The 11,988-nt window shown below is 45.8% G+C and overlaps 2 protein-coding genes across 2 annotated transcripts; both read left to right on the forward strand.

Annotated features, from left to right (window-relative positions):
* Window positions 1-4,561: 4,561 nt before the first annotated feature.
* LOC142767046 (uncharacterized) lies at window positions 4,562-6,057 on the forward strand. The gene is made up of 2 exons (XM_075868266.1): window positions 4,562-5,542; window positions 5,645-6,057. The coding sequence occupies exons 1-2, from the start codon at window positions 5,098-5,100 to the stop codon at window positions 6,055-6,057; spliced, it is 858 nt and encodes a 285-aa protein (XP_075724381.1). The 5' UTR covers window positions 4,562-5,097.
* A 183-nt stretch (window positions 6,058-6,240) lies between these two features.
* Window positions 6,241-8,263, forward strand: LOC119179828 (uncharacterized). Its single transcript, XM_075891499.1, has 3 exons — window positions 6,241-6,652; window positions 6,745-6,974; window positions 7,086-8,263. Exons 1-3 carry the CDS (start codon window positions 6,302-6,304, stop codon window positions 8,104-8,106), a joined length of 1,602 nt encoding a protein of 533 aa, XP_075747614.1. The 5' UTR covers window positions 6,241-6,301; the 3' UTR covers window positions 8,107-8,263.
* Window positions 8,264-11,988: the final 3,725 nt, after the last annotated feature.

Genomic DNA, 11,988 nt, shown 5'->3' on the forward strand with positions numbered 1-11,988 from the left:
GAGCGTGAGCGCAATCACGCCGCATGAGATGTATGGATGGACGACAAACGAGTTCCTTTATATGATCCGCACTTAAGAGCCCCTAAACTACCTCCGATTATTTTTCAAACACCCCAAGGGAACGCGCATCCTGTACAGAATGCCGTTACGATCAGTGACGGCACGTGTTGCAGCCCTACGAGCCGCCGCTACTACACAAATTCGAAGAAACGATCCCCCTCAAACTCCCCGGGCCTTTTCGGCCTCCGTGTGACGTTGAGAAGTTAAATCTGACGCGCAGTGCATTCATGCTGCTATTGGTCGGGCAACCGGTTTCTCTGCAACATAGAGTTTCAAATAATAATAATAATAATAATAATAATAATAATAATAATAATAATAATAATAATAATAATGTATGAGCGAGAGAGCTCTTCATTGAAAAACAGAATTTAGCCGGCGTGTGTATGTCGCTGACTTGCTACTCTGCGTGGGGAAGGGAATTGGGGACTGAAAGGCAAAAGAGAGAGAGAGGAAAAATATCAAGAATTAAAATGGAAAGATAAAAAAGTGAATATACAGACTATAGTGAACTAGAAGTACTCTAGTGGCACGACCGCCAGGCCACGCCGCCTCTCTTGGCGGTCGGAAATACCACGGACCGCCGCTAGGGTTTCTCGTGGCGCTACTGCGCCTTTTCCTAGGCCAGTACCAATACCAGTACGCAACGTCAACCTGCAAAGAGCGGTTGTCGACGCAAACAAAGAGATATGGCGAATTAGTCGAGAGAAGGGTTTCGAGGTAGTGGATTTAAACAGGGAAGTGCACAGGTGGGGTGGATTCCAAAGAGACAAGATTCATTTCGATAAGAGGCTTGGACACGAGGTGGGCTGGCGACTGGCAGGACGCGCAGTAGCTTTTTTGGGGGGCTCACGGGCCCTTCGGAGTCCGGGGTAGCTCGTAACAGGGAAAACAACCAGGAGGACGCTTTGACAGGTAGAATTGCGAAAAACCAGAAAAAAGGTAAAAGAAAAAGGAAAAAGGCGCGTGTTGCAATTAGTTACATAAACATGCAGGGTGGCAGAAAGAAGGCAAAATGGTTAGAGATTGAGGAGCAGTTAAACAAAGAACAGATAGGCGTGTATGCGGTTACAGAAACACACCTTAGAGACTTGGAAGAGCCACCACATATTAAAAATTATGTTTGGGAAGGGTGTAACAGGACCATATCGGAAAGGAAAGGTGGGGGTGTAGGAATGCTAATTCACCGCGGAGCCAAATGGGTTAGAGTGAAACAGACGTGTTCAGAGCACCTCTGGGTTCTGGGCACAGTAGGTGGAAAGGAAACGTGGCTAGGGGTAGCCTACTTGTGGACGGGGAATAACTGCAGAGAAAAGAATCAGGAGATAGTGGATTGCATGAGTGCGGATATTAAGGAATTTGGTAATGGGGCCGAAATCATCCTTCTAGGGGACATGAATGCCCACATACATGACCTTGACGGATATTCAGACACCAATGGGAAGTTATTACTAGATCTTTGCGAGCAACATAGTCTGGAGATAGTTAACACGGGGCCTAAATGTGACGGCCAGATCACATGGGAAGTCGGAAACAAGCAATCAAGTATTGATTATTGTCTCATGACTGAAGGAATTTACCACAAACTGACAGAAATGAGGATAGACGAGGAAGGCATTAACAGCTTGGGTAGTGATCATAAACGAATAACATTACAAATGGGATACGAAACTGAAAATATGAGCATGGAATCAAAGTCTGGCAGCTCGTATTTAAATGACAAACAAATAATAAATATAGCCGCAAGAGTCGAGGAAGAAGTAGGCGAAATACCAGGCAAGGACTGGGAGTATAGTGAGCTGTTACATCTAATGACGAAGGAGATAGGGAAAGAGAAGAAAACTGTTTGCTGGAAAGGAAAAAGGAAGCCAAAAAGTTGGTGGAACAAGGAAATCCGGGAGGCGATCGAGAAGCGACGCGAAGCATCACGGGAGCATAGAAAGGCAAAAAAGGAGAAGCGGCCGCAGGACGAAGTCAAAAAAATATGGGAAATATATTTAGAGAAAAAATCCCTTGTACAGAAATTGGTAGAGGCAAAAATTAAAGGTGAAAGTGAACGCTGGATGACAGAGATACACGAAAAAAAGGAGGCCGCGCCTAGGATTTTTTGGAGCCACATAAAGGCGCTAGGTAGGAAGTCTGTCACAACGCAACAACATTTTCTAGATGAAGGAGGAAATCAATTGGAAGGGTACGAAGCGCTAGGTTACATCCAAAAGGTAACAGCCGATTCGTTTCAAAAGAGCGTCCAGGGGATCTCCCCGGTGAGTAAAAGTGTGGCGGAGAAAGCAACAGAGGAAGAGCTAGTACTTGATAATTTCAACTGGAAAAAGGCCGAAGGAAAAATTCCAAAGCGCACTGCCGCGGGTTTAGATGGGATTCCCGTTAGCCTCATTAACGAACTAGGACATAACACTAAAGAAGCATTGTTAAAAGCAGTAGAAAAAAGCTTAAAGGACGGACAAATACCGGACAGTTGGCGACAAAGTAGAATGAACTTAATCTATAAAGGCAAGGGAGAAAAGGACAAGATTCGCTCGTATAGACCACTAACCATTACATCGGTACTATACAGGTTGGCGATGCAAGCAGTAAAAATGAAAATAGAAACATGGGCCGAACATAACGATATTTTGGGAGAACTTCAGAACAGATTTCGAGTCGACAGGCGGTTAGACGATAACCTGTTTGTTCTCACTCAGTGTATAGAAATATCTAAAATAGAGAATAGGCCCTTGTACGTGGCTTTTCTAGACATCACTGGGGCATACGACAACGTTAATCAGGAAATTTTGTGGGATATATTGAAAGGAATGGGCATGGGCGACGACTGTATACAGCTTTTGAGGGAGATATACCGAGAAAATACAGTTTGCATAGAGTGGGAAGGAATGCGTAGCAAAGAGAACGTTGAGGTTAGCAGGGGTCTGAGACAGGGATGTCCTTTGTCCCCGCCGTTATTCATGCTGTACATGGTGAGCATGGAAAAAGCGCTAGAAGGTAGCAACATTGGTTTTAATCTGTCACACAAACAGGGCGGCATGATGATTGAGCAGAAGCTTCCAGGTTTATTTTATGCGGACGATATCGTCTTATTTGCGGACAGTCGAGATGATATACAGCAGCTGGCGAATATATGCGGAAGGGAAGGTGAAGCTCTTGGACTAGGATTCAGTGTAACGAAGTGTGGATTGATGGTATTCAATGATCCCTGTGATCAGACGGTGTCCATACAAGGCCAAGAAATACCGAGGGTAAGTGAATACAAGTACCTTGGAGTATGGGTAAATGAGAGTGATAGATACATGGAGGTACAGGAAAAAGCCTCGGCAGCAAAAGGAAAGAGGAATGCGGCAATAATGAAGCACAGAGCGTTGTGGGGATACAATAGGTATGAGGTGCTTCGAGGTCTGTGGAAGGGTGTAATGGTTCCAGGGCTTACTTTTGGGAACTCAGTGGTGTGCATGAGGGCAGAGGTGCAATCGGGAATGGATGTAAATCAAAGGACTGTGGGACGCCTCGCGTTGGGTGCTCACGGGAAGACGACAAACGAGGCTGTAAAGGGCGATATGGGGTGGGCAGGTTTTGAGGCGAGGGAAGCGCAGAGCAAAATAAGGTTCGAAGAAAGGCTAAGAAATATGAAGGAGAGTAGATGGGCAGAGAAGGTGTTCCGTTATTTGTATAGGAAGAGCGTGGACACACAGTGGAGAAAAAGAACTAGAAGACTCACTAGTAAATATACGGCTGGTATTGTAAGCCATATGTCAACAAAGAGCGTTAAGGGAAAAGTCAGGGAGGCGGAGAGGATTTACTGGATGGCAGCTATGGAGAAAAAACCGGCTTTGAGTAACTACCGAAAGGGCAAAAATGAAATAAGGAGGGAGGCATTTTACGATAATTCAAGGGGAAGCGCTTTACTGTTTGAAGCGAGATCGGGTTGCCTTAGAACGCGTAGTTATAAAGCAAGATTCAGTAAAGAAGAAGAACAATGCACATGCTGCGGGAAAGATAAGGAAACGGCGGAGCATGTTCTGATTGAATGTGGAGATATCCACCCAGGTGTACGTTTGGGCACGAGCCTACAGGAAGCCTTGGGTTTTAGGGACAACAATGGAAAGCTGAACACACCCGCGATTGAAATAAGTAAGAGACGGTTAGAGTATTGGTGGCAGAAAATTAGAGAGAAAGGACAAAAATAAATATTGGAAAAATAAAATATGGACAGTGTGCCGTAAATGGCAGAGAACTTAAGCTGAAAATTTACCTTTTTTTCCATTAAGATAGAATTTATCGAAGTAGAGGCATTAGGCCAACATAAAAAAAAAGGTTTTTTTTTTTTGTCGAGCCTGGTGGCATACTTGTCACCACCCCGTTATAAAGGGGACGCTCATAGCATCCATCCATCCTAGGCGAGGCGCAGTCACTTGGTGATTCAGCGCGTTAGTTCAGCACGTCTGCCGGTATCCTGCGCATCGCTTTGTCTGCAGCTACTGTGCTGCACGTGTACCGGTATACTCTGCTCTGCATTTTCTCGCACGGACCGTTGTGGAGCAGCTGTCTTTACCTGTTCAGGTATTCCGTACCAACAAACATGTAGCTCGTGACATGTCGAAGCGGAGGACGGATTCACACTGTTTTGCTCCGGGTTGCCGAAGCGGCTACCCGGGCGCCCCGAAGGCATCGTTGTTTGCAGCTCCTAGAGAAGACGATCTCCGCAGAAAGTGGGAGCGTAACCTCCGGAGGGATGACAAGCCTCTGACCGAAACATCAGCGGTGTGCGAACATCACTTCGAGCCAAGATATATTCTGCGCGAATATGTGCACGTGATAAATGGCTGTAAAGTGCGCACTCCCCGAGGAAAACCGTAATTGGTGCCTGATGCCGTGCCAACGCTTTTGCCAGGTTGTCCAGCGTACCTTTCCGTCGCTGCGCCCAAGCAAAGACCCGAGAGAAGGAAAGCAGCCAAACCTCCTGAAGGCGCAAGCAGAAAACGGCGCAGGCCTGATGCACCTGACGAAGTGTGCGACGGCGGTGAAATGGAAGACATGGACTTTAATGCTGCCACTAGTGCGCGACTTTCAATTGAAGCTATTCGCACACTTGAAGTTCCTGCAAACTACTGGTGTCGTATAGAAGCAGTTGGCCACTGCGATCTAATATTTGTGACGACAGTGATAAGCAAGCGTACAAAACTGGATATTTTTCATGAAAAAGCTGTGTGCTTTATGTCCACAGAAGGAAAAATTGTAGCCCAAGTCTTCTATCAAGGTGTTTTGTGTCAAGAGAAACCCGTGCAATCCCTTGCTGAGGCCACATCCGTATTGGAAGAAGCTCGAGAAAGCCCTGTCTGCAAGGGAGCAATGTGTAAACAAGAATTCAAGCCGCTTTCCTCTCGGCTGACCGCACATCATCGAGCTGAAGCAAACACTGCTGGACGATCCGTGATCAGCGTACGCTGCTTCCGAAAAGTTTCTTCTGAAGGTAAGTAGACGTGAAGTGCATTAGGATGCCCATAACATTACCACATTGCCTCAGGTATTGAGGGGTGTGATTTTAACGTATGCATTGTTTGTTCATTTGCAGGCTCAAGTTGTGCAGAATGCAAGTCCCTTAGGAAAGCGTTACTGACAAGAAAGTCGTACATTAACTGTCGTGTACACCTGCCTGTAAAGAAAACCCTTTCTTCACGACTGACGCAACAAAAGAAGAAGACTGCACGTCTTCAAAATCAGGCATGTGTGCTTAAGAAAAAGTTGAGTGTCATGCTTGCCAAGAATGTGGCAATCGCAGAAGAAGATTTCAATGCAAAAGTAGCTCTCCTACCAGAGAAGCAGCGTGAGGCAACTCTCCACATATTCAAAGCTTCTTCACGGAAGAGTACTAAAGGCATGATATTTTCAAATGAGTGGGTGCTCGAATGTTTGATTATGAAGCTGAAAAGTGCAAGGTTGTATGAGCACTTGAGAAAAGAAAAAAATCTTAGTTCTCCCCAGTAAGACTACGCTTCGCAAATATTTAAAATGCTACAGAACTGGGTTTGGATTTAGCAATAAAATCTTTGATGTGCTGAAGCAAAAGACTTGCACTATGGACGAGTTTTCATGCCATGGAGGACTCATCGTGGATGAACTGAAACTCTCGGAGCACCTCTCAGTGAACAGTGAAGGCCGCAATGATGGCTTCGTTGACTTGGGACAGTTTACGTCTGACAAAGATAAGCACAGTGTCTGTGATCACGGTATGGTGATAATTTTTGTGCCCTTTGTTGGCAAATGGACGCAAATACTCGCTGCATTTGCGACTCATGGAAACATAAATGGGAACCTGCTGACGAAGATAATGCTTGAAGCCATCATTTTAGCTGAGAAGGCCGGACTCAAGGTTGATTTCATTACGTCTGATGGTGCCACTTGGAATCGGAAAATGTGGTCTGTGATGGACATCAAAGCATCACTGACAGAAACGAAATGCAGCACATTGCATCCAGTGGACCCAACGCGCAAACTCCATTTTCTGTCGGACTTTCCTCACTTAATTAAGTGCCTGAGGAATGGACTACTAAGGTCGGACTACGAAACACCTGAGGGCCGGGTAAGTTGTTTTTGATCACCAAGCATGCTGTACAACTTTATTGATACAATCTGTTTGTTTCTAACAGTTTCTCACTTTGGTATTCCTTTCAGGTATCTTTACAATTCGTACGCAAAGCTTTGGAACTGGATGGTTGCAGTGTCACATTGCAGGCAATGCATGGAATCACCGGAAGCCACATGAACCCCAACAATTTTGAAAAGATGAGAGTATCTTTAGCTTTTCAGCTTTTCGGAGAAAAAGTGATTCATGGTCTGCAGCTGTACAAGTCAGGAATTGAAGATACCTGTAATGACATCACAGCTACACTAAAGTTTTTCAAGTAAGTGTCATCACATTGTGGTTTTATTGCGATTGCACCTTTCACCTTGCATATGACAGTCTGACTCTTGCTCACAAACACAGATTCATCCTGCTTTTGTTCATTTCACAGGATCATCCATGACCTTGTGCAAATGATGACTTCACGATTTCCAGCTGAAGCGCTGCGCCCAAGTTCAGCAAGTGTTGAGAAGCTGCGATCGTTTCAGGAGTATCTTTCATCATGGGAAGACCACACGAAGGGGCAGAAAGGATTCCTGAGCCAGTCAACAGCAGCTGGGCTGCGAGTGACAGTGTCAAGTGTGCTTTCTTTGCTTCAGTATCTCACTGAGAAGCTAGGCTACAGGTACCTAATGACATCTAGAGTAAGCCAAGATCCTGTTGAGCATGTTTTTGGCATTGTCAGGCAGTCGTCTGGATGTAACACGCACCAAACACCACAGCAGTTTATTAGCACTATCAACTGCTTGAGCTTCAACAATCTTGCTCACTCAGCTTCAAAGGGAAACTGTGAGCCTGCAGTGCTCCATGCCCTTCTACCCGCAAATTCAGGTGCTGAAAATGTTCCATCTGGTAAACAGCGCTTAATGGACAAGTTTATAAACAGTGACAATGTATCTGCCGTGCAGAGCTCGCTCCCACAGAGTGCGCCAGACCATGCGTCATGCATTATATCTGCCAGTGACAACCGGCTAACATTTTATATAGCAGGATATGTAGCTAGAAAATGCCTACTGAAGTCTGGCTGCGAAGAGTGCCGTAAACTTCTTCTAATGCAAAAGGAGTCTGCTGAAAGTCTCAAACACCTTGCGCAATTGACACACATGAAAGACAGAGGTGGCCTGCTTTATCCGTCTAGCCTGTTGTTTAAGTTTGTTCATGATTTAGAAAAAGCCTTCACAACGTGTTTCAGTTTGCTGGAGCTGCACGCTGATAGCATACTCGACATTTTAAGCGAAGTTAAGGCAAAGCAAAAAAATGGGCTTGGTTGTCGTGACCATTCTGAAGGCATTGCAGCTGAGGTCATCGTTTTTTACATCACTACTCGTCTGCATTTCCTAACTAAAAGCGTGAACCAGAATAGTGCTAAAAAACGAGAATCAGCCAAGCACCTAAAGCTCAGTAGATGTTAAGTTCTGCACATGTCCATCTCACGTGTCTTCTTTTTTGCGAATCCTCGTAATAGTTTTGAAAAGCTGTTAAACTAGTGAAATTTATTTTGTTATTTTGTATTTTTTGTACTCTTCCAACCATCACAATAAATAAAAAGATGTTCCTGTTTTCATTTTCGATGCTGAGCACTGTGTCCTTACCATGACCTTCTATGTAATAAGCCAGCACCAAAACTATAGTGGAAGCGCGCCGTAAGCTTGTGATGGTGATGAGCAATCGCTTTGTAGCGAATGTTATTAGCGCGTGTGGTAAATATGAATATATATATATATATATATTCTTGGCCAAACTATGTATATACAAACCGCTGAGCCACGCAATAACTAACCTAGCAATTTTACGTTTGCATGAGCCAGGAAGCAAACACGCGCGTTAGAATTGACCATAGCTGCAACTCAGAAGGAGCCAGCGACGGCCGGTCAACGCAGCCGAAGCTCCTAGGATGGATGGATGGATGGATATGGCTGTACCCTTTAGATCGGGCGGTGGCTAGCGCCACCAAGCCGTAATACCTAATGAACCAAAAACTATATTTATTTTTTTCCCTTAAAAAGTGAGTTTGAGGATTCGTACTTTGCAGTGAAGAGTTTAATTTTCACTCGTGTCTTGACTTTAGCCACCAATCAGATAACCTCCTTCTGGTTAAGTCTACACGCTTAAAATTTATTTTGCCCTCCCGGTCCCTAAACCCCAGTGCTTTGAAATCAAGGAAATGGAGCAGTGGCGCCACCTCGCGCCATCCGTGTGAAAGGCTGGCGCCAGAGCCTGGCCGGTCGCACCACTAGAGTACTTCTAGTTCACTATAATACAGACATTTTTTTTTTTGTCTCTTGGGCGGGGACGTGTTCTGACAGCATGACTTCAGTTTTCAAGGCGCCCCTACAGTTTGTCTAGCTGACCGATATTGTCTAAATACACGAATAAAAGTTTCATCGCTTGCATCTGTTGCGTGAAGCTGGAGAAAGGGCCCAGGACACAATCAACTAATAAAGTTCTTTGGGTTAACAGATGCATGCAGTGCTCATAGAGCGCACGCTCATCGGCACACGCTCGGCACTCAAACAAAATATGTTCTACAGTTTCTATGGAGCCACAGCTATTGCAGTATATATGGACTGTCTACTTGACCGAAGCGATACCGTAAATTGTTTCCATAAGCACTGTTGAGCCAGAGACGGTGGTAGAGAGTTTTCAGGTGTTGAGGGATTCGGGATGGGAGTCTAGTCCTTGGATGTGGGTACACTCTATGCTCTGCTGGCATCTGTACGTGCTATTTCTTCGTCGTGTTGCCCGCGTGCGCCACCTCCCTACTACACACGTTCTCCTAGCCACGCACAGACCGCACGTGCAGCTGCATGCCACACGAAAGCTGGAAGGGGTGGGAGAGTAATTCTTTAAAAAAATAGAAAAATTGGCAGATCTTCCCTACAGTGGGAATCGAAAATATGCGAAGCACGAATGAGAAATGTTGACATGTCATTTTAAAATCAGCACAACGTTACGAGGTGCAGGTAAATGATGCCGCACATGACTTACGTGTCATGATTATCATGTTTGCATGTGTCGTTTACCTTCGTCATCTTTTCACGTCACGTGATAGCAAATTTAGTATGTGTGGAGCTAGCGAAACGGCCGCGAGTGCATCATGAAGGGCCCAATATACTCCAATGCAGCGTTGACGCGCGCGCATGCCGCGCACAGCGACGCTACGTTAGCAAAACGCCAGGCGCGACTGCAACGTCCGTCCACGCGGCCCGACGGCAACCGGCGCAAAATGCGACACGCTGCATTTCGCGCCGATGCGTTACCCAGAGAACACTGCATCTCCCTCTTTTCGTGACGGATGGACGCCGGAAGCGCTGAAACATGCATGCGTGAAAGCAACGCGGCGCGCGCCTGCCAGTGTATACGCAGGACCGGCGCCTGGCGTGGCAACGCAGGCGTGACGCGACGACATGAACGCCGGTGAGCGCGCGAATCGCGTCAAGTCGAAATGTATTGCCACCTTGACTGTGGCATGTAGTCATGTTGTTTCATGACACGCATATCATGATATTCATGTTAGGGTCTGCCGCTTGTGTTCGCCATGCAACAATGCCACTCCATACGAGTTTTGCAACATGCCATGTGAAGGAAACCACCGCAAGAGCTGCAGGACCATGAAATGTAAATCATGGCATACATGTCATGATTTTCATGTTACGACTAGTCAAATATGTTCTTCATACAGAGACGTTATGCCATACCAAGTTTGATATTGATACCATTATCGAAACGGCCAGGAGAGCTAAAAGTCGTAGGCGGATAGATAGATAGATAGATAGATAGACAGATAGATAGATAGATAGATAGATAGATAGATAGATAGATAGATAGATAGATAGATAGATAGATAGATAGATAGATAGATAGATAGATAGATAGATAGATAGATAGATAGATAGATAGATAGATAGATAGATAGATAGATACGCTCAACGTCGCAGAAGTTCGCTAAGAAGTTCACTTTTAAAAAGTAAGAAAATGAATTATGGGGCGCACGATAACTGTCTCTCATGTGAGGACACGTCAACTGATACACTCGCGGGGAAACGGAGACTGAAAAGACAGTAGCAAGGTAAAAGAGAGAAGATATGAGAGAGAGAAAACACGAAGTAAAAAAAAGTTGGGGTAAATGGTGGAGGAGAAAGTCCAGGAGAAAAGAAAAACTCGCGTGATGGCAGGACAAACGCTCGGAGGGGCGCTCGGCAAGTGGGCAAAGCTAAAGCCCCTGAGGACGTATAAATAAAGTTATTTTCATCCATCCATCCATCCTGGCAAAGTGGCTTTGGGAGAGGATACCACCGGAGTGTCGCGAAGTAAAGAGCGATAGCAGCAATCACCGCTTTTTGATAATCAAACGCGTCAAACATCCGCTATAACGGCACCGTTTTGAAAGATTCGTATGTCTCTGTGTTCGTTGTTCACTTGCGCATCATAACCACTCCGCCACAACTGAATTTCTACCTCAGGATTATATAGAGGTCCTCTAAGAGAGGCCCTGCTTGTTTAATAAAGTGCCTATAGAGAGAACACGTTTTAAATAAAATATTCGTAGTGTAACTGATACAAGCAAGGAAAGAAGGAGGAGACAAAATAGGGCGCCAAATGGCATACCAAGAAGCGATTAGGTGAACATAGGGTGGTGCTTGGTTGAAGGAAAGAGGGGGTAGGAAAGGGCCCACTGTAGACGAAATATGCTTTAGCAGAGTGTGACGTCGCCCAACGTCAGCAATTTCCGGCTGTGTCTTTGTTTTAATTGGCTGTGTTTTTTTTTATATTTTACGCTAGATGAACCATTATATGGCTGGTACGCTGGTAGAGCTACGCTGGTAGAGGGATTGATTGATTGATATGTGGGGTTTAACGTCCCAAAACCACTATATGATTATGAGAGACGCCGTAGTGGAGGGCTCCGGAAATTTAGACCACCTGGGGTTCTTTAACGTGCACCCAAATCTGAGCACACGGGCCTACAACATTTCCGCCTCCATCGGAAATGCAGCCGCCGCAGCCGGGATTCGAACCCGCGCCCTGCGGGTCAGCAGCCGAGTACCTTAGCCACTAGACCACCGCGGCGGGGCAAACTGGTAGAGGGATCTGGCGCAAAAAGATAACTGCAGAATATCAATAAAAAATGGCAGGACATCCACGGAGTGAATGATAAAGAGAGGGGCGAAGAATCCGGCCGTCCATTCGTTCTTGCTTCCGTCCGTCCATGCGTGCGTCTGTGTGGCTGCCCGTGCGTCCATCCACCCGTCCGTGCATCTGTTCGTGCGTCCGCACGTCCATCTGTGCGTCCG

This window comes from Rhipicephalus microplus, chromosome 1 (genome assembly GCF_043290135.1).
Source record: "Rhipicephalus microplus isolate Deutch F79 chromosome 1, USDA_Rmic, whole genome shotgun sequence".
NCBI lineage: Eukaryota > Metazoa > Arthropoda > Arachnida > Ixodida > Ixodidae > Rhipicephalus > Rhipicephalus microplus.